The sequence below is a fragment of the Doryrhamphus excisus genome, chromosome 5 (assembly GCF_030265055.1).
Source record: "Doryrhamphus excisus isolate RoL2022-K1 chromosome 5, RoL_Dexc_1.0, whole genome shotgun sequence".
In the NCBI taxonomy this organism is placed as follows: Eukaryota; Metazoa; Chordata; class Actinopteri; order Syngnathiformes; family Syngnathidae; genus Doryrhamphus; species Doryrhamphus excisus.
In genome coordinates, this window is record NC_080470.1 from 3,483,788 (window position 1) to 3,511,148 (window position 27,361).

The 27,361-nt window shown below is 38.9% G+C and overlaps 2 protein-coding genes across 2 annotated transcripts in view; one reads left to right on the forward strand and one right to left on the reverse strand.

The window, feature by feature from the left end:
• Positions 1–2,321: 2,321 nt before the first annotated feature.
• gtpbp3 (GTP binding protein 3, mitochondrial) lies at positions 2,322–19,818 on the reverse strand. The gene is made up of 11 exons (XM_058072344.1): positions 19,525–19,818; positions 18,665–18,930; positions 17,886–17,972; positions 16,016–16,098; positions 14,439–14,558; positions 12,917–12,989; positions 11,273–11,416; positions 9,310–9,475; positions 5,961–6,091; positions 5,702–5,885; positions 2,322–3,461 (listed from the first exon to the last, which is right to left on the reverse strand). The coding sequence occupies exons 1-11, from the start codon at positions 19,587–19,589 to the stop codon at positions 3,230–3,232; spliced, it is 1,551 nt and encodes a 516-aa protein (XP_057928327.1). The 5' UTR covers positions 19,590–19,818; the 3' UTR covers positions 2,322–3,229.
• Positions 19,819–22,789: 2,971 nt separating this feature from the next.
• ano8b (anoctamin 8b) overlaps positions 22,790–27,361 on the forward strand; it is a 57,004-nt gene continuing 52,432 nt past the window's right edge. Inside the window, exon 1 of the mRNA XM_058072324.1 lies at positions 22,790–23,211. Coding sequence (XP_057928307.1) covers positions 23,037–23,211 — 175 coding nt within the window. The 5' untranslated portion in view covers positions 22,790–23,036. The remainder of the gene's footprint in view (positions 23,212–27,361) is intronic.

Genomic DNA, 27,361 nt, shown 5'->3' on the forward strand with positions numbered 1-27,361 from the left:
ATAAAAGTGTCAATATATAAGTCATACTGTTACAAGGTTGCTTGATTTTCAAAATATATAAAAACATATTTTTTTATGATAAAAGTGTCAATATAGAAGTCATACGATTACAATGTTGCTAGATTTTCAAAATATATTTAAAAAATTGCTTTATGATAAATGTCAATATATAAGTCATACTATTACAAGGTTGCTAGATTTTCAAAATATTATTTTTTTTCGTTTTATGATAAAAGTGTCAATATATAAGTCATACTATTACAAGGTTGCTAGATTTTCAAAATATAAAAAAAATGTTTTTGTTTGTTTTACGATAAAAGTGTCAATATATAAGTCATACTATTACAAGGTTGCTAGATTTTCAAAATATGAAAAAAAATGTTTTATGATAAAGTTTATATATATAAGTCATACTATTACAAGGTTGATATATTTTCAAAATATATAAAAAAATATTTTAGTTTTACCACAAAAGTGACAATATATAAGTCATACTATTACAAGGTTGCTATATTTTCAAAATATATTTTTTTGTTTAGTTTTATGATTTGTATTTTTTGATATTTGTATTTTTTTTTATATATGATATTTTGCTATTTGAGGCAATAGCTAAAAATAAAGTAAAACTTCCATCTTTTGATGTGAAGGACAGTAAAGCCGCATTTAGCTTAACATCCTTTCTCCCCCTTCTTGTGCTGTAATGAATCAAGGACATAAAAAGGCTGACAGAGCAAAGCGGGAAGAGGAAAACGTCGGAGCGCAGAGGAGACACGCACCACAAAGACAAAAAAAACACACTTCTGTTGGCGTTCCCGCTCGGGCAAATGTCGTCAGCGACCAGCGACTGGGGAAGAAGGGTGACGAGTTCAACAAAGAAACATAAATATTTGATCAAGGCCTGATTGACAGGGGGACAAAAGCCCAAACACTCATCGCCTTGAGAAGGATCCTTTCTCATAGCCTAGGAGGAGACATGCGTCAGAGTCTGAGGTTGCATTTTTTTTTTTTTTTTTTACTTGGGGTGGACACTGAGGTTCGATTCCTTATTTCCAAAATCTTCATTTTGTTTGTCTTCAGGTCCTGAAGCAGCAAAACATGCCCAGACCATCACACTACCACCACCATATTTTACTATTGGGATGATGTTCTTTTTATGAAATGCGGTGCCACTTGTTTCATGCTGGATTTAAAGGGACACACACCTTCCTAACAACACACAAAGTAGTAGTGTTGGGTGGCATTCCCAACACACACTTTCTTCAGGTCCTGAAGCAGCAAAACATGCCCAGACCATCACACTACCACCGCCATATTTTACTATTGGTATGATGTTCTTTTTCTGAAATCTAGAAAATCTAGAAAATCTAGGAAATCTAGGAAATCTAGGAAATCTAGGAAATCTAGGAAATCTAGGAAATCTAGGAAATCTGCCTGGGTGACCTGGTCTTCGGCGGCCAAATCTGGTTCTTGGGACAAGGAACCCCTGACGCCTCCCTGGTAGGGTGTTCTGGGCATGCCCAGCCGGGAAAAGGCCCCGGGGCGGACCTAGGACACGCTGGAGGGATTATGGCCTGGGAACGCCTTGGTGTCCTCCCGGTGGAGCTGGAGGAGGTGGCCGGGGACCGGGAAGTCTGGGCTTCCCTACTAAGACTGCTGCCCCCGCGACCCGGACCCGGATAAGCGGAGGAAAATGGATGGATGGATGGACACACACTTTCTTCAGGTGCTGAAGCAGCAAAACATGCCCAGACCATCACACTACCACCGCCATATTTTACTATTGGTATGATGTTCTTTTTCTGAAATCTAGAAAATCTAGAAAAATCTAGAAAATCTAGAAAAATCTAAATTTAAAGGGACACACACCTTCCCAATTTATGGTGAAGTCCTGCTTAACTGAGGCAAGTGAGGTGTACAGTTCTTTGGATGTTGTTGTGGGGTCTTTTGTGACCTCTTCAATGAGTCGTCGCTGCGCTATGGGTGTAATTTTGGTTAGCTAGCAACTCCTGGGAAGGTTCACCATTGTTGCATGTTTTCGCCATTTGTCGATAATGGCTCTCGCTGTGGTTTGCTGGAGTCCCAGAGCTTTAGAAATGGCTTTATTCATTCACTCATTCATTCATTCATTTTCTACCGCTTTTTCCTCACGAGGGTCGCGGGGGGTGCTGGAGCCTATCCCAGCTATCTTCTCATGAATGAGCTGTCACTCATGAATGTGAGTGTGAATGGTTGTTTGTCTATATGTGCCCTGTGATTGGCTGGCCACCAGTCCAGGGTGTACCCTGCCTCTTGCCTGAAGACAGCTGGGATAGGCTCCAGCACCCCCCGCGGTAGAAAATGAATGAATGAATGAATTAACCTAGCATGTTTTTGGAATGTGGGAGGAAACCGGAGTACCCGGAGAAAACCCACGCATGCACGGGGAGAACATGCAAACTCCACACAGAGATGGCTGAAGGTGGAATCGAACTTGGGTCTCTTAGATGTGTGGCCTGTGTGCTAAGCACTTTCCGCCGTGCAGCTAGCATTGTATTTTAGTGATTAAAAACAACAAGTGGATTGTGGATTATCACAATTTATTAGCATTATACTGAATATTAAATGTCTTTTATGCCTATATTCTTCATCATGTAAGGAGGCGCTGGGATAGGCTCCAGCACCCCCGCGACCCTCGTGAGGAAAAAGCGGTAGAAAATGAATGAATGAATGAATGTTTCCAAAGGAGGGCAATACATTTTCACACACGTCATGTATGTTTTGATTTTTTTTTCTTTTAATAAAGTTTCATTTGTTCAGTTGTTGTCATTGACTCGTGTTTTCAAAGAAAGTGAATCCAAGCCAAATCCAATTCCGCCTTGAATAGAATGACATATTTCACACCGGATAACAAGAAGAGAAAAACACATGGATGCAGCTGAAATCACATCTGCTTTTCCGAGTGAGATTCTAACAACGACAAAAATCTTTATTCCGACTGTGTGACCTTGCAGTGGTTAGCTGCTGCTGCTACAAATTTAGCCTGGTTGGACTCGGGGGCCTAATATTCACCGATCAAAGGCTTCTACATTGTGTTTTGAAACAGTGTGTGTGTGTGTGTGTGTGTGAAAGCTGTTACATCACATGGAATATTTCCACTCCAATTTCCACTTCCGACCAATACTCCGAGGCTCACTTTATGATTCCAAATATTATTATTATGAACTATAACACGGAGGTGTAGACCTCTTTGCTATTTACCAATACAGAAGTCTTTGAAGATGATATCCAGGATCTCCTCCGGTCCGATCTTTCCAGTGATGCGACCCAGGCTGGTGAGAGCCAAGCGGACGCCCTCTGCTGCCAGAGCAAGGTCGAGGTCACGGTATCTCTGGTACTGATCCAGGGCGGCGACGCACTGTTGCAGGTGGGCCCTGTGGCGAGCCTGGGTCAGGGTGGGGGCGCCAGACAGGGGATTTCCACACCTACAGTACATGGAAGGAAGTTTGATACTAAGCTAGTGTAATATGTGACCTTTTAAAAAAATGATCCGTTTATAGCACAGGCGTCCTGCTGTATTTCTTCCTGCCGGGAGGATAGTTATATGAAATCTACTTACAGAACATGACAAGTATTAATATTTAAGTCATGCTATTACAAGATTGCTATATTTTCAAAATATTAAAAGCTTTTTTTGTTTTATGATAAAAGTGTCAATATATAAGTCATACTATTACAAAGTTGCTATATTTTCAAAATATAAAAAAATTAAGTTTTACCATAAAAGTGACAATATATAAGTCATACTATTACAAGGTTGATATATTTTCTAAATTATTTTTTTTTTAGTTTTACCATTAAAGTCTCAATATATAAGCCATATTATTACAAGGTTGCTATATTTTGAAAATATTTTTAAAAAGTTATTTTTAGTTTTACCATTAAAGTGTCAATGTATAATTCATACTATTACAAGGTTGATATATTTTCAAAATATATAATTTTTTTTTCAGTTTTACCATAAAAGTGACAATATATAAGTCATACTATTACAAGGTTGATATATTTTCTAAATTATTTTTTTTTGTTTTACCATTAAAGTCTCAATATATAAGCCATACTATTACAAGGTTGAAATATTTTCAAAATGTAAAAAAATATTTCTTTTTTGTTTTACCATAATAGTGACAATATATAAATCATACTATTACAAGGTTGATATATTTTCAAAATGTAAAAAAAAATGTTTTTTGTTTTACCATTAAAGTGTCAATATGTAAGTCATACTATTACAAGGTTGATATATTTTCAAAATATATTTATTTTTTTGTTTTACCATAAAAGTGACAATATATAAGTCATACTATTACAAGGTTGATATATTTCCAAAATGTAAAAATATGTTTTTTTCTTTTACCATAAAAATGTCAATATATAAGTCATACTATTACAAGGTTGAAATATTTTCAAAATGTATTTTTTTTTATTTTACCATTAAAGTGTCATATATAAGTCATACTATTATAAGGTTGAAATATTTTCAAAATGTAAAAAAAAACTTTTTTTAATTTTACCATAAAAGTGTCAATATATAAGTCATACTATTACAAGGTTGATATATTTTCAAAATGTATTTTTTTTTGTTTTACCATTTAAGTGTCAATATATAAGTCATACTATTACAAGATTGATATATTTTCAAAATGTAAAAAAATGTTTTTTTAATTTTACCATTAAAGTGTCAATATACAAGTCATACTATTACAAGGTTGATATATTTTCAAAATGTAAAAAAAAATTTTTTTGTTTTACCATTAAAGTGTCAATATATAAGTCATACTATTACAAGGTTGCTATATTTTGAAAAAATATATATTTTTTGTTTTACCATAAAAGTGACAATATATAAGTCATACTATTACAAGGTTGCTATATTTTCAAAATGTAAATTTTTTTTTTGTTTTACCATAAAAGTGTCAATCTATAAGTCATACTATTATGAGGTTGCTATATTTTCAAAATGTAAAAAAACATTTTTTTTATTTTACCATTAAAATGTCAATATATAAGTCATACCATTACAAGGTTGATATATTTTCAAAATGTAAAAACATTATTTTTTTAGTTTTACCATAAAGGTGTCAATATATAAGTCATACTATTACAAGGTTGATATATTTTCAAAATATATAATTTTTTTGTTTTACCATAAACGTGAAATATTTTCATAATGTAAAAAAAATGTAATTTTACCATTAAAGTGTCAATATATACTTAAATCATACTATTACAACGTTGATATATTTTCAAAATATATATATATTTTGTTTTACCATAAAAGTGACAATATATAAGTCATACTATTACAAGGTTGATATATTTTCAAAATATAAAAAAATATATATTTTTAGTTTTACCATAAAAGTGTCAATCTATAAATCATACTATTACAAGGTTGATATATTTTCAAAATATTAAAAAAAATGTTTTTTTCGTTTTTCGTTTCGAGGCCCAGACGAGTCCATTGAAATGACTGTCGTTGGCTGGCAGCAGTAGCCATTGTATCTTAAGACTGATGTTTTGCAGCTGTCTAGTGGAGAGCATGACCTTAAAAATGAAGGTGCTCATAATAACATAATAAGTCTGAAAACAGTAAGAGAGGAAAAATATAGCCTTCATCTTTGCACTCTGAATGGATGCACCCGATGAATACAAATTGACTCACAGTGTCTTGACTCGGCTGTGCAGCGTCGTGAGGAAGTCTTGAAGTCCTTCATTCGTATGACAGGACATCACGCACAGCGGCATCCTGGAGATGCTCCCGAGTTCCCTTTTCAGCGTTTGTCTCTGCTCCTCCGGCAGCAGGTCCACCTTATTCAGGACCAGTAGGCACCTGTCGGACCGGAATGCTGGGATAGAAAAAGAAAAACAAATACGACTGAAGTACAACGCCTGCTAAACGACTAACTTGTCCAGCTAGCTACCCGCGTGGCTGTCATCCTGGGGGGGCAGGACCCTTCCCAAGTGATCCTGAAGGAAAGCTGCAGCTTGGTGGACATCTGTGGGGAGACCGCTGCAGTCCACAACCACCAGAGTCAAATCAGCTTGTTCAACTCTAGACAACCAATAAATGTAGAATACAGATTAGATGCTGCAATACATATATTAAAATATGTAGTATACACGGTATTAGCAATAGTATACGTCTGTATCAAGTTGACAAAACCATGCTATCTTTATTATCATCTGTGCATACAGTTTGGGTACCCCTGATTATTTCATTTTGATATACAGTATCAAAATGATATCATTCATAAGAGTCCATTAGAACAAATCCACAGTAACTATACTCTTCGTTTGCTTCCTTTGAGCAGCCGCTAGCCCCACCCCCTGGTGCATCTCCATCCCATGTGAGGGAGTAGCACCAGCAGCAGCAGCAGTAGCGGATGCGTGTACTTACCATGTCCTTCCTGTAGTGACCCAGGTCACAAGTTGCTGACCTGCTGCATGCACACAAAGTTCTTCTATAGAACACAAACTGCCCGCCCTTCCTTATACAGCCTGCAGCTCCCCTCGCTGCAAATGTCTTTTTGGTGATGTTATGCTAGTTAAATGATAATGTCATTTTACAAATATATAAGACTTATTTGAGAAATATTGGCATGTTTGGGTTGAATGTTAATGGTAATGCATATGCCATTTAAATGGAACTTAGAAGGTAAAACTGATTTATTTTATACATTAGCATTGAACTATAAGGTTTGTTTGGCAGGTAATGGGCTGGTATAGTAGTAGACATAATGGTAATGGTTTTATTTCATTTGAACATGCATCAGATTACAATTGAATGCATCACATAATCAGTTCCCAGTTCCACATGTCCAAAAGGAGTAGGAAGAAGCAAAGCTTATTAAATCCTACCCCTCCATTTGGTACTTTTACAATCAGTAACTGTTACATTTGTTCACTTCCTGCTTTCCTAATACAGCTGAAGTTTAAAAATTTAAAAATTTAAAAATTTAAAAATTTAAAAATTTAAAAATTTAAAAATTTAAAAATTTAAAAATTTAAAAATTTAAAAATTTAAAAATTTAAAAATTTAAAAATTTAAAAATTTAAAAATTTAAAAATTTTACATTTTAAAATTTAAAAATTTTAATTTTTTTTTACATTTTTAAATGCTTACATTTTTTTAATTAATTAATTTATTTTTTATTTTATTTTTGTCACGTACCGAAGTAGGAGGTGATATGACCATCCAATGCCATAATGGGTACCATAGTAAGTGTCAATATAGTGATATATATAGCACATCATGACTGGTTCAAGACTCTTCATCCTTGTATTTAGCAAACATCAACTGCTTGTATTGTTTCTTGAATTGGCTCATCGTTGTGCATTGTTTGATTTCCTTACTCAATCCATTCCATAGTTTGATTCCACATACTGAAATGCTATGGCTAGCATAACGTAGTCCTAGCATAGAAGTGTTTCAAATGTACTTCTTCCCTGAGATCATATTTCTCCTCTCTTGTAGAGAAGTATTGGATGACATTTTTAGCTAATTGGTTTTTTTAGCCTTATGCATTATTTTAGCTGTTTGAAGATGAACTATATCAGCAAGTTGAAGTATTTGTGATTTTAGAAATAACGAGTTAGTATGTTCTCTGTAGGCGGCATTATGAATTATCCTTACTGACCTTTTTTGCAGTATATTTAGCAAGTGAAGATTGCTTTTATAGTTATTTTATTAATATTTATTATTTTTATATATTTATTATTTCTATATATTTATTTAATTTATTAAATTAGTTTATTTATTAAATTTAATATTTATTAATATTTTAATATTATTATATATTATATATATATTATTATTGTTATTATTATTATATTATTATTGTTATTATATTATTATTATTGTTATTATTATTATTATTATTATTATTATTATTATTATTTACTTCTGTGTACCTTATCAGCCTTGGCCCAGCTGTTCTGAGCTGCTCTCAGATGCTCTTCGGGTCTGTCCCAGTCAGATGATGTCTGTAGGCGGCATTATGAATTATCCATACTGGCCTTTTTTGCAGTACATTTAGCGAGTGAAGATTGCTTTTATAGTTATTAGTTCATATTTCCACACAATAAGTAAGATATGGTAGAACCAGAGAGCAATAAAGAGTGTGGAGTGATTTCTGATTGAGAACAAATTTTGCTTTGTTTAATATTGAAATATTTCTAGCCTTATTTCCTTATGTTGTATATTTGTAATATGAGGTTCGCAGCTCATATTTTCATCTATTGTGATCCCCACGTTTATTTGCTAAATGTCTTTCTTTCCCGACACTCGCGGACCAAAGTAGCGTAGCGCATACTGTTGGGTCTCCATCTTTCTTCTGATTTTCTTTGACCAATGTGTTTAAAATATACCTCAAGAGGATGTTGTGTGAACATCCCTTCTTCTGCGTGTCTCGTTAGCGGAGGATTAAGCGGCGATGACGGGTGCGACAAGCGCTGCTATTCTTCCTCGGTGTAAACAAGGGAAGCGGCTGTCAGAAAAACGTCTCTGAATGTGTCCGTTCTCTACACGCGGTGTTGTAAATACATCAAGGAAAGGTACCTCCTCATTAGGCAACCTCCTGGGAGTATTTTTGCCGTGTATTTATATCCCTGGCTCAGCAATAATGCAACTTCTGTCGGTTACAAAGCGGTCGGACATGCACAGGTTGATGTACAGAGGAAAACTAATGACTTATTTCTTCCTTTCTTTGTTTTAGTTTACATCGACTGTTGGTCCGAGCGATAATTTGTTCCGTTAGCGACTAGTATGAGCTGTAATGTAAACATGGTGCTACAGTAAACCTTGGATATATCGGATTCAATTGTTCCCACTGGTTTTGTCCGATATAAGCGAAATCCATTATATGCGTATAGCGGAAAATGTCCGTTTTACGCATATATCGGATTTATATCCGGTATATGCGTAAATCGGATTTTATCCGTTATAAAAAGGCACTTCCTTGACTATGTTTCCAATGTACCTGGACGCGCAGGCAACGCTGCAAATGACGTCGTATAGCGACCTGTCACGATTCGGCGAATCGGAGCGCCACGATGCGGCCATCCGATATATACGAGGGAAATTTAATGGAAATGCATTGGAACGGGACTGGAGATTTTGTCCGAAATAGGCGAAATCCGTTATAAAAAATCCGATATATGCAATGAATTTTTATTGGAAATGCATTACAGAAAAATCGATTCTTTTTTATCTGTCCGTTGTGAGCGAATTTCCGATATATCCGAGTCCGATATATCCGAGGTTTACTGTACCTTTCACGAGCTCGACGGACCCCCTCTCTCTCCACCAGGTCCAGACTCTCTCTGAGGCCCGCAGTGTCACTCAAAAGTACAGGAAAGCCGCCGATGTCCAGAGCTGTCTCTACTACATCCCTGGTGGTTCCGGCAATGGGGGACACAATAGCCGCAGGTCGCTGGCCTAGATTTCAAAAACAATAAGACAATAAGAACACATGGTATTCTATGTATTCTATATATTGAAGTCGTGTTATGTTTTGTTAAGTTTTTCTACTTCCTCATCCTGCATATTTGGCAGCATTCAGTGTTTTTTTAATAAGATGTCTACCAGAAGAACATATTTTTATTTTATATGCAGACTTTGCTGAATGAGCTACATCAAAATTCATTATTTTTTTTTTATGCATGTTAAATATTCCAGGATCTCTTCTCATTACCGACGGTATGGTGTCTATTAATAGACTAATCATAATAGGAAATTCTGACAACTTTTGAAAAATAGGCCTATTATTGTAAACGGAAGCTGTGAGGAGACTATACAAGACCCCACTTGGGATAGTTTATGTAACACGATTCTAAATGCTTTCCGGATACATGATGCTAAACAAATGCAAGCTTGCAATATAAACAACACGTGTGTGATAACATGGCATCATGAGACACGAGGTGGGGATTGAAGCCTGGAATAGTCTAGAAACTCAGAATAACGCTTAATGGTTATCAGGCATCAGGCACTGTATCGGGCATCCTGTAATTGTTTATGGATGTTGTATATGTAAAACATATGTTCAACTAAATGGATTGACTTTCTTACACTGACATCGACAGACCACAACTTCAAAACAATAATGGCACGTTTTTTTTTATCTATTTTGATCTATTTTGTCCATCTTATACAGCTAAAAAAATGGTTAGCAAACTATTACCCGAGGGAATGTTGACATGTTAAATATGACAAACATTCATTCATTCATTTTCTACCGCTTATCCTCACGAGGGTCGCGGTGCTGGAGCCTATCCCAGCTGTCTTCAGGCGAGAGGCGGGGTACACCCTGGACTGGTCGCCAGCCAATCACAGGACACACATATCGACAAACAACCATTCACACTCACATTCATACCTATGGACAATTTGGAGTGGCTAATTAACCTAGCATGTTTTTGGAATGTGGGAGGAAACCGGAGTACCCGGAAAAAAACCCACGCATGCACGGGGAGAACATGCAAACTCCACACAGAGATGGCAGAGGGTGGAATCGAACTCGGGTCTCCTAGCTGTGAAGCCTGTGTGCTAACCACCCGGTCGCTGTGCAGCCCTGGTTCAGTATATTTTTCATCAAAATAGTAGTCATGCCAAAATGTTGTGTTGCTGCTGGATGTTCACAGTATCCAAGTGATACTGTTGTGGGGGTGCTGGAGCCTATCCCAGCTGTCTTCGGGCCAGAGGCGGGGTACACCCTGGACTGGTCGCCAGCCAATCACATGGCACATATAGACAAACAACCATTCACACTCACATTCATACCTATGGAAAAATTTGGAGTCGCCAATTAACCTAGCATGTTTTTGGAATGTGGGAGGAAACCGGAGTACCCGGAGAACATGCAAACTCCATACAGAGATGGCCAATGACGGAATTGAACTCGGGTCTCACAGCTGTGAAGCCTGCGTGCTAACCACTCTCCACCGTGCAGCCAATATGACAAAGAGTATTGAGTTTGACTATGTATTATTATTGTGTATTTGTATCATACTTGAATGTGGCCCTACCAGTACCTGTACTCCAGGTAGCTATTGTAATGCTGATAAAAACTGTTGTGGTGTCACTAATGGTGACAAGAAATACTACAGTAATGAAGTTAAAAATATGTTTTACTTTGCTGATAACAGGTAAATTCTACCTTCTTTCCCTGCAAATACTGCTACTGTGTAATCTTATCACCCCCCTTATGGTCTTGGTGTGTGCTGGTTGTCTTACAGAGCACGTTGAGGAGGCTGCTCTTCCCAGCGTTGGTGGCTCCCGCGATGACCACCTGCACGCCGCTACGTAGTCGTTCGCCCCTTCTCTCATCCTGTAGGTGTCGCGTCATCTCGCCTTGCAGATCACGGACGATTCTGTCAACTGTGTGGGTGGTAAAACACAGGAGTAGGGCATGATGGCGGTATCATGCTCAACATTCATTCATTCATTCATTTTCTACCGCTTTTCCTCACGAGGGTCGCAGGGGGTGCTGGAGCCTATCCCAGCTGTCTTGGGGCGAGAGGCGGGGTACACCCTGGACTGGTGGCCAGCCAATCACAGGGCACATATAGTCAAACAACCATTCACACTCACATTCATACCTATGGACAATTTGGAGTCGCCAATTAACCTAGCATGTTTTTGGAATGTGGGAGGAAACCGGAGTACCCGGAGAAAACCCACGCATGCAAACTCCACACAGAGATGGCCAAGAGTGGAATCGAATCGGGTCTGTATGCTAACCGCTCAACCACCGTGCAGCGTTTGGAGCTGTTAATACATCCAAATACTGTCCTGTCATTTATTTTCTGTTCATTAAACACAGTAAAAATGGGCATATTTCAGACATAGTTTCCAATGGTGATTAATCACGATTAATTCATTTAAAAACTGTGATTAATCTGATTCAAAATTGTAATCATTTGAAGGCCCTAGTTATCATTTATCCAAAGGTCATAATGTAGGTAAAATATTCAGCATACATGCACTGTTTTTTTTGTCAAGTATTGTGATTTGGTACTTTCTTCAGTGGTCCCTGAATGCACCATATTTGTGTGCCGTGACGAGCCAAAGCGTGTGTATTCATCGATTTATTGACACATTTCTCCCATATTGCTGTGTTGGAATGAATTGAATCTCTTTCGGGGCTGCCTCATGCAAACATGCAAACTCCACACAGGGTGGGATTGAACTTGGGTCTCCTAGCTCATAAGGACAAATGAATCCATAAATTACATTGACTACGCCTTTGTACAGTAGTGACAAAGTTAGAATACTTTTGTCCTTCCCCTTTTGTGGCCTGCTTGCACGTGGCAAAGGAAGGAATTTGTGCCAGGCTTACTATTTTTGAACGGGCGTCTATTATTATTTGTACCTCTGAGGGGGTGAGCCCACATTCCGTGCCACCAAAACAAAACAAGAGTTCCCAGGCTGTATTGTGTCGAAACTTGACAACATCTGATGGCTTGAAAAAAGATCTGCAAGTGCCAGACAGTAGGCGACACTCTGGGGAGACGTCCCTCACACACACACACACACACACACACATGGGAAACCTGTGCGGAGAAAGACTGTACCACTGGCAGTACTATTCCTGAGCACTGTAGCAGGTTGGCCTTTGAAGGCAACGCAAATGCCTCCACTGTCCCGCTGCTCTTCCCTCCACCACTTCCTGAAAGGAAGCTGTCTTTTGAACAGTTTGATGTCTATGGCTTCTCCCCGCGGTGCAGCAAACGCACACGATAGCCAATTGAATATCTAAACAGGAAAAGCCAGCCTGACACCCCTCTCCCTTTGGGAGTAACAGAACCCTCGGATCCGAACGCTTTTCTCTGAAGCCCCTGGGGAACACTGTCCTGTTTTTTTAAAGCATACACACACCTTTGTTTAAGACTCCGTCCTCAATAAGCTCATCTTCACTGAAGTCTATGAAGGCTTCCACGTGGGCGAGACACTGCAGATACATAAGAGGGGAGAAAAGGGAAGAAGCTGGCATCAATCAGCAGCTCTTGAATCCGGTGACTTCACAACGGAGCTACTGATTACCGCTTGCAAAAAGTGTTTAACAGTAAGTACTTGATGGATTCACCCCATTCACTGTGCAATATCTGATCAACCTCCATGTGCAATATTAAGGGCTCTAAATGCAATATACTAAGTCCCATGTGAAGTATTTCCATAATGCCTCATATTAACTCTCTAACAAGATCTCAGTGTATAGACTGGTTATATATCTCATCTCGTTTCATATTACCGACATACTGTATTTGTATACAGTAAACCTCGGATATATCGGACTCGGATATATCGGAAATTCGCTCACAACGGACAGATAAAAAAGAACCGATTTTTCTGTAATGCATTTCCAATAAATATTCATTGCATATATCGGATTTTTTATAACGGATTTCGCCTATTTCGGACAAAATCTCCAGTCCCGTTCCAATGCATTTCCATTAAATTTCCCTCGCATATATCGGATGGCCGCATCGTGGCGCTCCGATTCGCCGAATCGTGACAGGCCGCTATACGACGTCATTTGCAGCGTTTGCAGCGTTGCCTGTGCGTCCAGGTACATTGGAAACATAGTCAAGGAAGTGCCTTTTTACAACGGATAAAATCCGATTTACGCATATACCGGATATAAATCCGATATATGCGTAAAACGGACATTTTCCGGTATACGCATATAACGGATTTCGCTTATATCGGACAAAACCAGTGGGAACAATTGAATCCGATATATCCGAGGTTTACTGTATATATATGTAGATATGTGTGTATGTATGTGTATATGTATCTATATATACATATATATAAATATATATTGTAAGTGTATATGTGAGAAAGAATAATGTAACATAGTATGCATGTCTGAAATAAATTAAGAAAAGAAAGAAAAAGCAAAATATAAAATCTAACGTCTTCCAAAGCTTGTTTTGGAAGCAAAATCCAGATGAAGGAAAACCACTTCCACTACATCACAAATCACTATCTTGACTGGCATTGGCGGAACACACACAATAGTAGTATAGCTGAAGAAAAACAGGAAGCCTCATAGTCCCATACTCAAATCCATACACACATGCAGGAATTTTGCCAGTGGTTAAAAAAAAAAAAATGGCATTGTTTGTCGAAATAAGTCAAGCCAAAGCTTCACACATTGTACTCGTGATTTATCGCATTCCCAGAAGTCTGAAGTCCGAAAATAAAGAAAGCTGCTACTAAGAAAATGGCAGAAAAAAAAGACTCAGGAAGTTCCTCAAGGAAGAACACCTGGTGGACCAGTTGGTCACATCTGGTGCGATAGCATTGCACAATCACAGGAGGCCTTGGCCGGAATCCATGAAGGTCATCCACATGGCGAGAGCTGCTTCATGGAAAGTATGGAAAGTCAACTTACCCGTTTCAGTTTGTGACTCCAGCCCTGATAGAGACGGCCGAGTTCTCCTGACATTTGCCTGAGCGCCTGTCGCCTCTGGGCCTCTGTCTCAGCGTGGATCAGGTCCCCGAGCCCCTCCACCTTCAGGAAGCATCACAGGGGCTTTAGATGTTTAGTTTCTATTAAAAAAATCATAATGGTAAACATGGGCGGCACGGTGGTCTAGTGGTTAGCGCGCAGACCTCACAGCTAGTGAGGAAACGGGTGCCTTTTCTTTAGCAGCTTTAGCATTCTTTAACTCATCACACAGCAATTTAACATTCAAAATGTATACCTGATAAATATACAAACATTCACCAATATGACTTTAAAATGAAAAATACAATACTCATTTAGGGCCGCACGGCGGACGAGTGGTTAGTGCAGACCTCACAGCTAGTGAGGAAACGGGTGCCTTTTCTTTAGCAGCTTTAGCATTCTTTAACTCATCACACAGCAATTTAACATTCAAAATGTATACCTGATAAATATACAAACATTCACCAATATGACTTTAAAATGAAAAATACAATACTCATTTAGGGCTGCACGGCGGTCGAGTGGTTAGCGCGCAGACCTCACAGCTAGTGAGGAAACGGGTGCCTTTTCTTTAGCAGCTTTAGCATTCTTTAACTCATCACACAGCAATTTAACATTCAAAATGTATACCTGACAAATATACAAACATTCGCCAATATGACTTTAAAATGAAAAATACAATACTCATTTCGGGCTGCACGGCGGACGAGTGGTTAGCGCACAGACCTCACAGCTAGTGAGGAAACGGGTGCCTTTTCTTTAGCATCTTTAGCATTCTTTAACTCATCACACAGCAATTTAACATTCAAAATGTATACCTGACAAATATACAAACATTCGCCAATATGACTTTAAAATGAAAAATACAATACTCATTTAGGGCTGCACGGTGGAGGAGTGGTTAGTGCGCAGACCTCACAGCTAGGAGACCCGAGTTCAATTCCACCCTCGGCGATCTCTGTATGGAGTTTGCATGTTCTCCCTGTGCAAGCGTGGGTTTTCTCCGGGTACTCATAAATTGAGAAGGTGTGTGTCCCTTTAAATTAACCTAGCATGTTTTTGGGAGGAAACCGGAGTACCTGGAGAAAACCCACGCATGCACGGGGAGAACATGCAAACTCCACACAAAGATGACCGAGGGTGGAATTGAACCCTGGTTTATAAATTCATATAAATTTGAAAAAACTGTTGCATGTTCCCCCCGTGCATCTCCGGTTTCCTCCCACATTCCAAAAACAATGGTTGTTTGTCTATATGTGCCCTGTGATTGGCTGGCCACCAGTCCAGGGTGTACCCCGCCTCTCGCCCGAAGACAGCTGGGATAGGCTCCAGCACCCCCCGCGACCCTCGTGAGAAAAAAGCGGTAGAAAATGAATGAATAATGGAAAACATGTCCACCATACATTTATGAACTGACGAAAATACTGAAAAAAACGATATTTTATGTTTCTCATACCGGGTTGTTTTTGCATAACTACAGTGATCAGTTTGCATGTTTTCACTCGCTCTATTGAACCTACCTCTGTTAGGCCAAGTTTCCCTGCTTGAAAGGCTCTACGCGTGAACTCCCCAGCCTCTGCAGGCCTCATGCCGGGCACACTTCCTGAAAAACAAACACATACAACATAAAAAGATGATAAAAAATCATAGCCTGATGTCTCAAGCATTTGTTTACATGAAGTGATTCTGCGGTTGAGAGTTTATGTTTTATTATTTTATTTCAACATCAACTTTATGTCGATTATCAAGAGAACTATACTGTCAAACCACAATCCCAGTCTTAAAATACAGGAAAATATTATATTTTATATGTATTTTTAATTAGAAACATAAAATAATACAGATATCTTTTTGTAGAAACCATACACTGACTGGTGCACAGTGTCCTTCAAACTGATACAATACTGCTCTCTAGAGCACAAAAGAAGGAAATGCAGTCAAACGCTGCTAAAACCTGAAAAGGCCCACTTACAGCATGGACATTCAGTCATTTTCTACCGCTTATCCTCATGAGGTTCGCGGGCGTGCAGGAGCCTATCCCAGCTGTCTTCATACCTATGGACAATTTGGAGTCGCCAATTAACCTAGCATGTTTTTGAAATGTAATGGTAATGGTTTTATTTCATTTGAACATGCATCAGATTACAATTGAATGCATCACTTTTTGCATCATTTTTATTTTTATTTTTATTTTTATTTTTATTTTTATTTTTATTTTTATTTTTATTTTTATTTTTATTTTTATTTTTATTTTTATTTTTATTTTTATTTTTATTTTTATTTTTATTTTTATTTTTATTTTTATTTTTATTTTTATTTTTATTTTTATTTTTATTTTTATTTTTATTTTTATTTTTATTTTTATTTTTATGAAGAAGCAAAGCTTATTAAATCCTACCCCTCCATCTGGTACTTTTACAATCGACATAATGGGTACCATAGTAAGTGTCAATATAGTGATATATATAGCACATCATGACTGGTTCAAGACTCTTCATCCTTGTATTTAGCATCAACTGCTTGTATTGTTTCTTGAATTGGCTCATCGTTGTGCATTGTTTGATTTCCTTACTCAATCCATTCCATAGTTTGATTCCACATACTGAAATGCTATGGCTTTTTAACGTAGTCCTAGCATAGAAGTGTTTCAAATGTACTTCTTCCCTGAGATCATATTTCTCCTCTCTTGTAGAGAAGTATTGGATGACATTTTTAGCTAATTGGTTATTTTTAGCCTTATGCATTATTTTAGCTGTTTGAAGATGAACTATATCAGCAAGTTGAAGTATTTGTGATTTTAGAAATAAGGAGTTAGTATGTTCTCTGTAGGTGGCATTATGAATTATCCTTACTGACCTTTTTTGCAGTACATTTAGCGAGTGAAGATTCCTTCTATAGCTAGTACCCCGAATTACCACAGAATAAGTAAGCTATGGTAGAACCAGAGAGCAATAAAGAGCGTGGAGTGATTTCTGATTGAGAAAAAATTTTGCTTTGTTCAATATTGAAATATTTCTGGCCACCTTATGTTGTATATTTTTAATATGAGGTTTCCAGCTCATATTTTCCTCTATTGTGATCCCCAGAAATTTATTTTCCTTCACCCTTTTAATGTCTACACCGTGGGAGGAAACCGAAGTACCCGGAAAAAAAACCCACGCACAGGGAGAACATGCAAAAACCCAGGTCTCCTAGCTCCTGTGGCCTGTGTGCTACCCACTCAAACACCGTGCAGCCTACATGTATCAGAATGTCATTATTAGTCGCACTAACTTCTGGTCCTAGAAGTCACATATATATTATTAATTGATGTTGAATCAATGTAACTACAATAAACTTCAATCAACTTATAGGAGCATATAATACTCCAACTGGAAACAGAAACATTACCGAGCGCCTGTAGGACAGCAGCAGTCACAGCAGGACCTCCATGGATGTGGAACTCAACACTATCCTCTCCGGTGAAACTGTGGGGAGCTAAAATCATAACCGGAAAACACACAATTGTCAAAAAACAGTACATCATTTAAATAGCAAACAACATAGGTTCCCAAAGTGGGCTATGCGTACCCACGAGGGTACGCCAATTGTTATGGATGACAACTGGCGCCTAAGACTCACAATTACAGTAAACCTCGGATATATCGGACTCGGATATATCGGAAATTCGCTCACAACGGACAGATAAAAAAGAAGCGATTTTTCTGTAATGCATTTCCAATAAAAATTCATTGCATATATCGGATTTTTTATAACGGATTTCGCCTATTTCGGACAAAATCTCCAGTCCCGTTCCAATGCATTTCCATTAAATTTCCCTCGCATATATCGGATGGCCGCATCGTGGCGCTCCGATTCGCCGAATCGTGACAGGCCGCTATACTACGTCATTTGCAGCGTTTGCAGCGTTGCCTGCGCGTCCAGGTACATTGGAAACATAGTCAAGGAAGTGCCTTTTTATAACGGATAAAATCCGATTTACGCATATACCGGATATAAATCCGATATATGCGTAAAACGGACATTTTCCGGTATACGCATATAACGGATTTCGCTTATATCGGACAAAACCAGTGGGAACAATTGAATCCGATATATCCGACTTTTACTGTACTATAAAGACTGCATCATGGCACTGATAAACGATGAATCTTAAGTGTTTCAATCACCTGGGAACCAGAGGACAAGGCCACGGTCCAGCACCTCTTTAGAGTAGGGGTGTGTGATGCTCCTTAACAGGGCAGTGCGTGGAGCAGGTAGGTTGCGCATCTGGCCGGCCATACACCTGAGAGCTGAGGTGGATGCAGGTCCACTGATGCGAACCACAGCAACCCCACACTTTCCATGGCCGGATGATAATGCAAAGATAGTTTCAGCATCAACCGCTGCAGGAGGAACTCCATCACACAGGTGTCGGAAGAGTGTAGTCCAACGGCTGGAAGAAAGGAATGGCGAGATATTATAATTGCATACATTGAACAGTCCTCGTTCTAGTTGTTAGCGCACAGACCTCACAGATAGGAGACCAGGGTTCAATTCCACCCTCGGCCATCTCTGTGTGGAGTTTGCATGTTCTCCCCGTGCATGCGTGGGTTTTCCGGGTACTCCGGTTTCCTCCCACATTCCAAAAACATGCTAGGTTAATTAGCGACTCCAAATTGTCCATAGGTATGAATGTGAGTGTGAATGGTTGTTTGTCTATATGTGCCCTGTGATTGGCTGGCCACCAGTACCCCCCCCCCCCCCCCCCCCCCCTCTTGCCTAGTGAGGAAAAAAAGCGGTAGAATGAATGAATGAATGAATGAACAGTCCTTCATCGCGGACGAGTGGTTAGTACACAGGACACACAGCTAAAGGATACGGGTTCGATCCCCGCTTTGGTATCTCTGTATGGAGTTAGCATGTTCTTCATGTTGGGAACTTGTTTTTGTGAGATGGCTGGTATAGTTAAGTTTCGTAAGAAACTTTACTTTACAAATTCTACTTGCTGACTACACCGTTAGTAAAAAAAATGACATGAAACACAAACCTTGAAAGTGCGTAGACAGTTATAGCTCTCCGCATTCCATGATGTATGGACGGTAGGAGCAACATCTTGTTTTTCGTGTAAAAAACACAAACTCATTCATTTCCGTTTTGCTTTCTGACGTTGTCTAAGTAGAACGCCACATTGTATAGGTATGAGTGACGGTATCTCAACGATGGAAAGTAAAAAAACAAACAAACAAACAATAACTATTCATCTATTAATGACACGGGCAGGACTGCAGAGGACAAACAACCGTGGACGTGCTAATGTTACTCCATGTTTACATTTCGCTCGATGAGACGAATGGCTTCCTTGTCGATTGTGATTGGTTCATTTTCATCAACGGTGGCAATATTGAAAACCCATTCGTTCAATAAGCCCGTCAATCCAAATAAATCCCGCCTACTGTGCTCCTTTCTTTTCCTTCCGTGCTCTTTTGTGTTCCTCATTATCGGTCCATATAAAACTGGGGTTAAACTGGAAAATGAACACACACATAAACACTGCAAAATAAACACACACATATTCAAACATATATATATATATATATATATATATATATATATATATATATATATATATATATATATATATATATATATATATATATACAATTTATATATATACAATTGGCGTTTAAATGATGTAGTGTTTTCCATATATATATACATGTGTGTGTGTTTATATGTATATATGTATATATGTATATATATATATATATATATATATATATATATATATATATATATATATATATATATATATATATATATATATATATATATATATATATGTATGTATATATATACATACATACAGTATCTACGTGTGTGTATGTGGGAGGGGGGGGTTCGACTATATAATGAGACAGACTCAAGATCAATATAATAAGCAATTATTGTCAGAGGCTGATTGGGAATTGATAATTAGGAACCCACCTGATTGGTTGGTTTATTGTATATGTAATTAATGTTTCTGGGAGAAAAAAAACAGATTTTGTGTATATATTTATACTGTTATATTTTGTATTTTCATTTTTAATAGATGTGTCTGCACCAACTTCAACACAACACATTCCTAGTATGTGTATGATCATACATGGCAATAAATATGTAGCATAATTTATGCAGAACTTGAAAACATAACAAATCCCATGTGTCCACTGATGTGTGGGACCTCCAGTATTCATAACTTCAGAATAAATCAACCCAAGCACAACCGCTGCTTACCATTGATGTCATGGTGAAGAACCATACAAGGTAGACTACTACTGCTTGACTACACTGTAAAATACATCATTCAGTGTGTGCGTATTGTGTCCACAACAAAGATAAATGGCCTTAGGCCCAGGAGCCATCTACACCCTGGGATGTCAATAATTTATAGCTGCTCATTGTGTGGACAGACCAGGGCAACTGTCACCCAACAGCTGCTGCTCATCAGCATTGTGCACAAGCACTATTTATAATGAGCCTACATCACAAACGTATATGCTTTTTGGAAGTGAATATAAAAAGTATCAGCTGACAACCACCGGTGCTTGTTTTGAAGGGTATTGGTTTACATAAGGTGTCAACTTGCTATAACTAACCTTTGTTTGCTTTTTATGAAAGGGACAATGTCTTCTAGCTTGAGTAAACAGTACACTGTACACTGTGCATGTTGCCATTACAATAACATCAGCAGTATGTGTAATGTATCCTCACATTTTTAATATTATACTTTTCAGATGTTGACTCAATCTAAATTACACTTCTGGATGTAGTACATTTATCTCACGGTAAATTGATTTCATATTTCCTAGTTAATTATCATCGTTTTTCATCATTACTTGGGCTAATGTGGTGAATTGTCCTGAGGTGTGTGTGGCCCAGCCCCCTCCACTTCCCTTTGTCCCTCCCTTGTAGGGGTGGGCGATACTAAATATTTTGTCAACGCTCTGATACCAAGTAAATACAACGCCAGTCTCACTAGGACCGATACGGAAAATGATAATAATGTGATATCACTTTTTTTTTATTAATTATTTGGGCAAAAATAAGTATTCACAGCAAAAAAAAAATGTATAAATGCAACCTTATTTTTGCTGCCATTTTTCAAAATCTACAACCTGATGGCTTCCAACATTACTGCCATGAAAATGAGATCCCATTTGATATCTGGAAGGGGGTGCAATCATGATCTGGGTTGCTTTTTTTTCTTCAATGGACCGAGGTGACAAGTTTCAGGTTGTGCAGGGGTGTCAAACGGCAAATGGGAATTGTGGTTCTCAAAAATGTTTTTGCCTCACTCCCATTTCTTTTTTAATTTTGAAGCTCTAGCTCAGATGCTACTTTGAGGCCCCCGCCTTGATATGAAAGTTTAATGTTAGTGCGTCCCGCGCAAGTTTGATATGGATGCTGTATGGTATCATGTACCCAGAAAAAAATTATTACGTTTGATTAATGTTCATGTTAAAGGTTAAATAACTGTTAATAGTTATCCTCCCTATCCGTGTGGAAGTGGTAAGTTTTTGGCTATTAAAGTTTAAAGGAAATAACTTGGAGGCTACTGTTTAGGTCGCTAGGTCTCTAGTTTGCGAGTTAGCATAAGTCTCAAGACCCTGCAGTTGCGCAATATATTGTAAATAAAAATAATATAAATGTGACTATAGTTGTGTTTTGTCATGTCGACAGGGCTCTAATAATGCTTTGTTCATTTTAATAAAAAAATATATAATTTGTCTACCCACCAACTATATGTGGTTTTTTAAGTTTTTATTATTTGCCGTTTTATTATTATTATTATTATATTTATTTATTACTGATTGATTTTCTTTATTCTTGATTTGTTTATTTATTTTTCATCTTATTTTGTGTAGAAAAATAAAAATTAAGATATTTGAGAACAGTGGAATGTTTTATCAGAGCTTTTCTTGTAGAAAATCGGAACCAAAGCAAAGTTTATTCATTTTTCTGTTTTTAATAAATGCGTTATTTTTTTTTATTTTTTTTTGGGAAAACCTGATGCAGCCCAGTCTCACCCAGACCCTAGCTCCAGTGGCCCCCAGGTAAATTGAGTTTGAGACCCCTGCTCTAGCTAGATCCTTCATAAGATCCAACAGTGCAAAATGTAAATTATGAATTTTTCAATTTTTGATGAACAATATTAGCACTGTAGCATTATGAAATACAAAAAAACAGAAGATAACTGAAAAGTTTCAATCTTTATGCCATATAGCGATTACACTGGTATCGACATCGATAGTGTGATCGATCCTCCCGCCCCGACTCCCTTGTAGTCATCGCTGGGTCGCTCTTCCATGGAGCCACGCATCCTGCTCCACACTCCCACCGCGATGATCCACTGCTGCACCATCTCAGACAACCTTCACTTCACTTTCACTCGCCTTCAACCGCTAAGTCCACCACCGCTCCGTTCCCATGCTCCGCACTCATCCTGAGATGCGACATCCCTGCTCGATCTCCCGGAGAATAGCCTGATCTCGCGTCGCTCCTCGCGGGTAAGAGAGCATGCCCGACGCGGGGACGCCTGGCGCAGCAGCCGGTGGCGGCGGTGGCGGTGGTGGTGCGGCCGCGGTCAGCGACGGACCTGAGAGCGGTCGCCACCGACATCGAACGCAGCAGGGAGATGCGGAGAGGCCGGAGTCGTCCGCTGCCCCGCCGCAAAGCTCCTCCGGTGTACTGGGTGAGTGTGACTGGGACGATCAAGGGGGGAGTGAGCAGGTGGATTGTGGGATGGCTGGAAACGAGACGGTGCACCCTTCTTTTGTCTGTACCATGCTGTCTAAAATTAGCATCGGATCAGACTACACGACTATAAATAATGACTTTCACCTGTTTATGTCGCTGCTACCTTTTTACACGTCCCCCTTTACACTTTGTTAAACGGACATTCAGGGACATAGTCTGCCTTTGACCTTCTGGTGTCTGTTATTGTGTTTGCCTCATGGCTACACAAAAGACTCTTTCCATTGCATGTATGGGCTACATGGGGCTATGCTTATTCTAAAAGGGGTTTGTTTTCATTGTAGGGGTAATTGTGAGCTTTTTCATCCCTTCCTGGTAACCAAAATGTTGATGAACTTCATGATGTCATCCAGGGATTTCTTAACTATGCACTGACTGGCTGCTTGTCTCTGCCGCTGTTACTGCTTCAGTGCAAGTTGCTACGCTATTGGATGGCAGTTTAAGGGCAGTAGGTTTACAAACAGTACATATATTCACTATGTGGCATGGATGTTCATTCAATAAATATTCATTCATTTTGTACCGCTTACCCTCACAAGGGTCGCCGGGGTGCTGGAGCCTATCCCAGCTGTCTTTAGGCGAGAGGCGGGGTACACCCTGGACTGGTGGCCAGCCAATCACAGGGCACATATAGACAAACAACCATTCACACTCACATTCATACCTACGGATAATTTGGAATCGCTAATTAACCTAGCATGTTTTTGGAATGTGGGAGGAAACCAGAGTACCCGGAGAAAACCCACGCATGCACGGGGAGAACATGCAAACTCCACACAGAGATGGTGGAGGGTGGAATTGAACCCTGGTCTCCTAGCTGTGAGGTCTGTGCGCTAACCACTAGACCGCCGTGCCGTGCAGGGGTGAATCAAACTCGGGTCTCCTAGCTGTGAAGCCTGTGTGCTAACCACCCGGCTGCTGTGCAGCCCTGGTTCAGTATATTTTTCATCAAAATAATAGTCATGCCAAAATGTTGTGTTGCTGCTGGATGTTCACAGTATCCGAGTGATACTGTTGTGGGGGTGCTGGAGCCTATCTCAGCTGTCTTGGGGCGAGAGGCGGGGTACACACCCTGGACTGGTGGCCAGCCAATCACAGGGCACATATAGACAAACAACCATTCACACTCACATTCATACCTATGGACAATTTGGAGTCGCCAATTAACCTAGCATGTTTTTGGAATGTGGGAGGAAACCCGGAGTACCCGGAGAAAACCCACGCATGCACGGGAAGAACATGCAAACTCCACACAGAGATGGCCGGGGGTGGAATTGAACTCGGGTCTCCTAGCTAACATTTCACACTAATACAAAACATTACATACATTCATGATAATGCTAACACTTAGCATTAACTTTTCCAAACTCAAATAAAAGCGCAGCAGAGGGCGCCATGTTGAATATGTAGCCTTATTTTTTGGAAAAGCTAATTCGAGACACTGACGAGCAGCATAAATCCTGCACAGTGACTTCCTGTTCAGTGCAAAGTAAGCATCTATTAAGCATGTCAGTAATTTAGTTCAATCGGCATAACAATGTTAATAATAATAATAACAATGTCGCTGCAGCTTGGTTAATATGGTATAAGTATAGTTGCGCAGCATAAATACTGCACAGTGACTTCCTGTTCAGTGCAAAGTAAGCATCTATTAAGCATGCCAGTAATGTAGTTCAATTGGCATGACAATGTTAATAATAATAATAACAATGTTGCTGCAGCTTGGTTAATGTGGTATAAGTATAGTTAAACAGCATAAATCCTGCACAGTGACTTCCAGTTCAGTGCAAAGTAAGCATCTATTAATGCAGTTCAGTCGGCATAACAATGTTAATAATAATAATAAAAATGTTGCTGCATCTTGGCTAATATGGTATAAGTATAGTTAAACAGCATAAATCCTGCACAGTGACTTCCTGTTCAGTGCAAAGTAAGCATCTATTAAGCATGCCAGTAATGCAGTTCAATCGGCATAACAATGTTAATAATAATAATAACAATGTCGCTGCGGCTTGGTTAATACATATGATATAAGTATAGTGACACAGCATAAATCCTGCACAGTGATTTCCTGTTCAGTGCAAAGTAAGCATCTAAATCATGGTTGTATTTACCTGGATTCTACATAATAATAATAACAATGTCGTTGCAGCTTGGTTAATATGGTATAAGTATAGTTACACAGCATAAATCCTGCACAGTGACTTCCTGTTCAGTGCAAAGTAAGCATCTATTAAGCATGCCAGTAATGCAGTTCAATCGGCATAACAATGTTAATAATAATAATAACAATGTCGCTGCATCTTGGATAATAGGGTATAAGTATAGTTACACAGCATAAATCCTGCACAGTGACTTCCTGTTCAGTGCAAAGTAAGCATCTAAATCATGGTTGTATTTACCTGGATTCTACATAATAATAATAATAACAATGTCGTTGCAGCTTGGTTAATATGATATAAGTATAGTGACACAGCATAAATCCTGCACAGTGACTTCCTGTTCAGTGCAAAGTAAGCATCTATTAAGCATGCCAGTAATGCAGTTCAATCGGCATAACAATGTTAATAATAATAATAACAATGTCGTTGCAGCTTGGTTAATATGATATAAGTATAGTGACACAGCCTAAATCCTGCACAGTGACTTCCTGTTCAGTGCAAAGTAAGCATCTAAATCATGGTTTTATTTACCTGGATTCTACCACACTAGGCAGAAGCTGCATGTCATTGAATCTCTGTCAAATTAAGGTCATGTTTTGTATTAGAAAAGCATCCAGGTCCAGATAAATGCTCTTCAATCAAGTAATGAATTGATTAAAAGTGTTAGTGCCATGAAAAATGAAACATTTTCCATTAATAGACACCCACCTCAGGGTGAAGACCTGATCCTGACGTCCCTACTTTATGTGTTTTATGCACCTCATCCCATTCAGATAAATTTGTCGATTTGTTAACATAGGTGTTTCCTTGCAATAACAGCACAATGTTGTACAAGGTCTAGTCTGAAATATGGAGCCAGTGTTGTTTTCCTGTGCGGAGGCTGCAGCCTCTGTGCTCCCTGCAAGTGCTGCTGCAGAGTGATGCAGTGGGCTGTCAGATGCCGAGTGCCTGTTGGAGGTAACCCGAGAAGACTGCTTCTGACTGGAAGAGCAGACTGATGTCATCGTGTGGAGAAGGTGGCACCCAGTAGTTTCTGATCTGGTGTTAAGTTGGGCCAACTTTGTTTGGAGGGACAGGCGAGGACTGCTATTTAAGAATACACAGTCTGAGACTAAAGGAGCTCAGGTGTGATTGATTAATCAATTATTAATTAACTGTTACGTCTCTAGAAATACGTAAAAAAACAGTACACTCATGCATTTAAGTGACGAGTGACGAGTGGAAATGGCTATCAGTGGGGAGAACCAAGACAGCGGAACCAACTTGCCCTGGCCGGTGAGGTTCACTGGGGGCATGGAGAGAGTGCGGAGTGTCGGTCGCCGTGCCAACGACAGTAGTGTTTGTTTGTGATGCTGCTCTTTCATTCATTCATTCATTCATTCATTCATTCATTCATTCATTTTCTACCGCTTTTCCTCACGAGGGTCGCGGGGGGTGCTGGAGCCTATCCCAGCTGTCTTCGGGCGAATGGCGGGGTACACCCTGGACTGGTCGCCAGCCAATCACAGGGCACATATAGACAAACAACCATTCACACTAACATTCATACCATATAAGTATAGTTAAACAGCATAAATCCTGCACAGTGACTTCCTGTTCAGTGCAAAGTAAGCATCTATTAAGCATGCCGGTAATGTAGTTCAATCGGCATAACAATGTTAATAATAATAATAACAATGTTGCTGCAGCTTGGTTAATATGGTATAAGTATAGTTACACAGCATAAATCCTGCACAGTGACTTCCTGTTCAGTGCAAAGTAAGCATCTATTTAGCATGCCGGTAATGTAGTTCAATCGGCATAACAATGTTAATAATAATATTAATAATAACAATGTTGTTGCAGCTTGGTTAATATGGTATAAGTACAGTTACACAGCATAAATCCTGCACAGTGACTTCCTGTTCAGTGCAAAGTATGCATCTA